At 42.4% G+C, this 6,369-nt stretch overlaps 1 protein-coding gene across 1 annotated transcript; it reads right to left on the reverse strand.

The window, feature by feature from the left end:
• Nucleotides 1–5,596: 5,596 nt before the first annotated feature.
• Nucleotides 5,597–5,836, reverse strand: LOC308512013 (reactive oxygen species modulator 1-like; the record flags this gene model as incomplete). The annotated part of the gene is made up of 1 exon (XM_081081813.1): nt 5,597–5,836. One exon carries the CDS (start codon nt 5,834–5,836, stop codon nt 5,597–5,599), a length of 240 nt encoding a protein of 79 aa, XP_080937939.1.
• Between the last annotated feature and the right edge of the window lie 533 nt (nt 5,837–6,369).

Here is a 6,369-nt window from a genome sequence, read left to right on the forward strand (position 1 = left end):
AAAACATTCTTTGTGAAACCCCTGATTGATGAGTTGCAGCTGCAGTAGGGGGATGTGACTTGGCACTTACTCCCAGAGACAATGCACCAAGCATAGTTGCGTTTAGGTGCTAAATCCAAGAGATGGCTGACCTGAGCTGAAGTGCTCTGCATAGTGGTTCAACCCAACTCTTGCAACTGAGCTTGCTTCCTGTGGTGGAGGGATGCTGAAGCTGCTCTTGACCTCCTGGCCAGACCCCAGGAGGCAGCTGCTTTTTGGCCCCATGCATTGCTTCGTGCATAAATTTTAAAGTTAAGTAAATGATTGTGTGTGTGGTGAGGAAGGGAATACTATAATGTGCAGTGCGACCTTATATTTAGCTGTATTAGTAAGTGATTCTCTTTGGGTGATAGGATTCTGGATGATCTTTTCTTCCTTTTTTAAATTAAACATTTTTCAATTACAGTCAACATTCAATATTATTTTATATAGTTTCAGGTATACAGCATAGTGGTCAGACAATCATATACTTTACAAAGTGTTCCCCCTGATATTTCCAGTACCCACCTGGCACTGTACATAGTTATTACATTATTGACTATATTTCCTATGCTGTACTTTACATTCCCATGACTATTTTGTAACTGCCAATATGTACTTCTCAATCCCTTCACCTTTTTAACCCAGACCCCCAGCCCCCTCCCTTCTAGCAACCATCAGTCTGTTCTCTGTGTCTATGAGCCTGCTTCTCTTTTGTTTGTTCATTTATATTGTTCTTTAGAGTCCACATATAAGTGAAATCATATGGCATTTGTCTTTCTCTGACTGATTTATTCCACTTAACATAATACTCTCTAGGTGCACTGGATGATCCGTTTTAAAATACTTCCCTGTGTTTTCTGATTTTTTAAATCTAAAAGATTTTATTTCTTTTTAAATAAAATGATCTGAAAAACAAAAGTCTTCGCATTCCTGAGCTAAATCCTACTTGGTCATGGTGAATGATTCTATTCATGTATTGAGTTCTGTTTGCTATTAACTATTATTTTATTTATAGTTTTTCATCTAGCACCTTAGCTTTTCTGTTCTCTCTTTTCTTCCGCTATAGTCTTTAAGATTGGATTTCAGGGTTGCATTGTCCTCATAAAATGAATTAGAGAATTTTCCATGCTTTTGTATAATTTGAAACTGCTAGCTGAGTATAGGAATAATCTGTTATAGATTGCTATTTTATTAGAAAAAGATAAAACTCAGGAACAGTCAGATGGAAGAGACATGTAGGGCAAGGTGTGGGGAAAGGGGCCTGGAGCTTCCATGCCCTCTCCCAGAGGGAAACCCTCCCAGCATCTCCACGTGTTTACCAACCCAGAAGCTCTGTCACTTTTGGGGGGAGGGGATGATGGGGTAGAACTACAATATTAATGTCGTCTTTGGTAAAAGTAAGTCTTTCTAAAGAGTTTAATATTTTTCTTTTCCACACCAGGAGTATAACTGGTGAGGCTGAAACCCTGTGCAGAAGAGTCAGTGGCTGCGCTGGCTCCCCATGCTCTGTGCATCCAGTGGCGAGGGTGCTTGGGCAAGGCTGCTGAACTCTGGCGTCAACTGCTCCAGGGGAGGCCCCACCTGTCGCCACTGGTCTCGGGTTTTATTGTGCAAGCGTGAGAACTGCCTGGCATGCTGAGTGAGGAGATGGGGAATACACTTTTGGGATCTGAAACCAAGTAGGCTGAGCTTGGGTGCCAGCTGGGAAAGACCACATGCCTGGCACCCACAAACCAGCGCCCCTTCAGTGGGAAGTTGAGTCTGAGTTTGGTAGGCACGCACACTCCTCCCATACGCACTGGGGAGCCACACGGTCCAGCTAGTTTATTGCCAGCTGTCACTGAGAGCGCCTGGGATCATTCATCGAATAATCCTGCTTGTCTCTCCTCGCTGAAACAGTTATACAGTATTGTCCTTTGTTTAAACAGGGAGTGTCCGCAAATGTGGGTAGTTAAAAAAATACAGAGATTTAGGAATACTGTGATTACGCTATGAGACCTTCTCAAAGAGATTTTCCTTGGTAGTCTCTAGATAATTCAAAATGCATATACATGTGTTTTATGTTACTTTTCTAGCCGTCAGATTACTAAAGATTTCTGAACTATCCTGGTTATAAAATGTGCCGCTTCACTGCAGACACAGGACTAGTTTTCATCTCTAGCCACAGGAGGGCGCACAAATACATTTATCAAGTGAGGTTTTGTTGAAAAGGTTTGGGATGATCTTTACTTGGGTTTGAGAGGAAAAACCATGAGCACTATTGTACTCTTGTTAGTGAAGAGCTGCACTGATAGAAGTTTCTGCGATGGTGGAAGTGTTCTGTGTCTATGCTATCCAATTGGATAGCCACATATGGATGTTGAACCCTTGAAATGTGGCTAATGCGATCAAGGAAATTAATTTGAAATTTTAATTTAATGATACATTTCAATAGCCACATGGGGCTGGTGGCTGCCGTATTGGACTGTGTAAGTCTAGAGTACTAGAATATAGGAATATAGGTTTTTCTGAATGGCTTCATGATATTGGCATTTAAACAACTTTGAATCTAACAATAACTTAAGAGGTAAAGGAAACTAGCATTGATGTTCCTATTATTGACCAGCTACTGTGCCAGGCATACTTCTAGATCCATCTCACTTGACCCTGACTGGCACCTGAGAGATAGATATTAGTGTGTCCATTTTGTGACTGAAGAAGCAGACTCCAGAGTGATGAAGTAACTGGCCCAAAGTCATCGAGATAGTCGTTGAGCCAGATATGCCCATCTAATATTTTTGAGAACCTACAATGTGCCAATAAATATACCATCTAGGGCCTAGGTTCTAGGCACTATTATAGACACTGGAAATCTGTAATAGGAACCGATACTTGATATGGGGACCTTTTTTAGTAAATGTTATAGTTCTGTCCAATGTCGCATTTTCTGATTTATCTGAGGATGAGTCGTACATTTATGCACGTCATGTTCTCAGAGTTGAAAGGAACCTCCAGGTTAACTCTGAGCACTATCTCTGATGCATGACATTCTCTATCACCATGAACTCTGATCTAGGTAGGGGGATTCCTACTGGGTTCCAATTCTGTCACTAACGAGGCCTATGACCTTAAGTAGATGGTTTGCCTTTCCAGAGCTAGAATTTCTTCATTTCTCAAAACATGCTTTTAGCCTAGGTTACCAGTGGTTGGCAAACTGCGGCTTGGCAAACCGCAGCTCGTGAGCCTCATGCGGCTCTTTGGCCCCTTGAGTGTGGCTCTTCCACAAAATACCGACTTCTGTGCATGGGCCACGAAGTTTCAATCGCACTGTACGTGCACGCCCGCACGTGGTATTTTGTGGAAGAGCCACACTCAAGGGACCAAAGAGCTGCATGTGGCTCACGAGCCATGGTTTGCCGACCACGGGCCTAGGAGATCTCCAAGGGCTATTTCATATTTTACTGATTCTAAGACTCACATTTTTCACATTTAGAATTTAAAAAAAAATCCTTACCTGAGGATATTTTTCCATTGATTTTCAGAGAGAGAGAGTGGAGGAGAGAGGGAAAGACAGAGAGAAATATTGATGTGAGAGAAACACTGATTGGTTGCTTCCTGCATGTTCCCTACCAGGGCCTCACCAGGGAGGAGTCTGTACTGAGGTGTGTGCCCTTGGTGGGAATCGAACCCAGGACCCTTTGGGTCCGCAGTCTGACACTCTATCCATTGAGCCAAACAGGGTAGGGCTATTTTTCACATTTTAACATCAGATTTCTTCTTGACAGTCAGTGACACTTCAGAGTAAAGTTGGCAGCATTTTTTCTTTTTTTTTAAATTTTATTTTCTTGTTTAAAGTATTACAAACAGTAGTATATATGTCTCCTTTTTTTCCCCATTGACCTTCCCTTTGCCTCCCTTACCCCCCCCCCCAGTGTCTTGTATCCATTGGTTATGCTTATATGCATGCATATAAGTCCTTAGATTGATCTCTTACCCCCCCCTCCCCTGAACACTCCCCAGCCTTCCTGCTGTAATTTGACAGTCTGTTCCATGCTTCTCTGCCTCTGTATCTATCTTTTTGTTCATTAGGTTATAATGTTCTTTATTATCCATAAATGAGTGAGATCATGTGGTATTTTTCTTTCACTGCCTGGCTTATTTCACTTAGCATAATGCTCTCCAGTTCCATCCATACTGCTGTGAATGGTAAGAATTCCTTCTTTTTTATAGCAGTGTAGTATTCCATTGTGTAGATGTACCATAGTTTTCTAATCCATTCATCTGCTGATGGGCATTTAGGCTGTCTCCAAATCTTGGCTATTGTAAATTGTGCTGCTTTGAACATAGGGATGCATATATCCTTTCTGATTGGTATTTCTGTTTTCTTGGGATATATCCCTAGAAGTGGTATTACTGGGTCAAATGGCAGTTCCACTTTTAAATTTTTGAGGAAACGCCATACTGTTTTCCACAATGGCTGCACCAGTCTGCATTCCCACCAGCAGTGAAGGAGGGTTCCCTTTTCTCCGCATCCTCTCCAGCACTTGTCATTTGTTGACTTGATGATAGCCATTCTGACAGGTGTGAGGTGGTACCTCATTGTTGTTTTGATTTGCATTTCTCAGATGATTAGTGACTTTGAGCATGTTTTCATGTGTCTCTTGGCTTTCTGAATGTCCTCTTTTGAAAAGTGTCTATTTAGGTCCTTTGCCCATTTTTTGATTGGGTTGTTATCTTTCTTTTGTTAAGTTGTATGAGTTCCCTGTAAACATTGGAGATTAAACCCTTATGGGAGATAACATTGGCAAATACGTTCTTCTATGCAGCGGGCTTTCTTGTTTTGTTGATGGTTTCTTTTTCTGTGCAGAAGCTTTTTATTTTATGTAGTCCTATTTGTTTATTTTCTCCTTAGTCTCTCTTGCCCTAGGATCTGTGCCTGTAAAGATATTGCTATGACATATGTCTGCAATTTTGCTGCCTATGGAGTCTTGTAGGGTTTTTATGGTTTCCTGTCTTACATTCAAGTCCTTTGGCAGCATTTTTTCTTAGACTAAATGAAATATGGTCTGTGTACTTTTATTTTTAAAAAATTATTATTATTACTAAAGGCCCAGTGCATGAAATTCATTCATGGCGCGGGGAGGGGTGGGGGTGGGGAGAGGTCCCTCAGCCTGGCCTGCACCCTCTCACAATCTGGGACCGCTGGCTCCTGACTGCTCGCCTGCTTGCCTGATCATCCCTAACTCCTCACCTGCCTGCCTGTTCGCCCTAACCCCTCTGCTTGCCTGCCTGATCACCCTTAACTTCTCACCTGCCTGCCTGATCGCCCCTAACCACTCTACCTGCCTGCCTGATCAACCCTAACCACTCTACCTGCCTGCCTGATTGCCCCTAACTGCCTCTGCGTTGGCCCCTGCTGCAGGGGCTTTATCTGGAAGAACGTCCGGAATGACGCCTGGAAGGTCGTTCAGCTGTGTGATCTAATTAGCATATTACACTTTTATTATTATAGATTATTTTTACTCAAAGCCTTTTTATTATAGTACATGGATTGGGACTGATGGGATGGGGTAGATGTGGGCAACAATTGCCCTGATTAGCATTGGATGCCCATCTTGATAGCCATGTATATGCTAAAGGTGCTGCCACTTTGCATCATGGCTTTCCCAATGCTGCCAATCAGCTCCTGAACGCACATTCCAATCCTGAAGCAGGAAAATGTGCCAAAGAGCACCCCAGCTATCATGCCCACAGTGCAACCCATCACAAAGCCCATCTTCATGCTGTTGAAGCAGCTTGGCTGAGACTGTCCATAGGGACCCACGGCCACTGGCATCTCGCTTGCGGCCTCAATCGCTCAGCGCTGTTTCTTTCACATGGAACGTGAGGGGTAGTGTGCTGGTGGTCTGTGTAATTTTAGAATATTGGTGAAAATATTTATATTAATATACACTTTGAAATCCCCGAGAGGCAAAGACAATGACCTTTTATTGTGATTCTAAATCCAGTTTAGAATATTAAATTGCATATGTCATAATCAGTTCTTTCTTAAGTGGCCAAGTCATGGCATGCAACACACAAACTCAGAAGTCTGCTACATCGTACTGAAATCAGCCAGATTAATCTTAGGCAAAGTTGGAGGGTGGATGAAGTTTTGTTTGTCTTGAGAGTTTCCCATCCTTTAAAAAATTTTTTATCTTCTTCAGGTACTCAGAGCTCTTAAGCATCATTTCCTCCATGATACCCTCTGTCGTTTCTCCTCTCCTTAACCCCTGTCTCTATCAGCTACACTTGAGAGTGAATTAATTATGGGCATATTTTCTCATGAAGATTTATGACCAAGGAAATCGCTTGGTACCAGTGGTGTAT

The sequence above is a fragment of the Myotis nattereri genome, assembly GCF_964212035.1.
Source record: "Myotis nattereri genome assembly, chromosome: X".
Classification (NCBI taxonomy): Eukaryota; Metazoa; Chordata; class Mammalia; order Chiroptera; family Vespertilionidae; genus Myotis; species Myotis nattereri.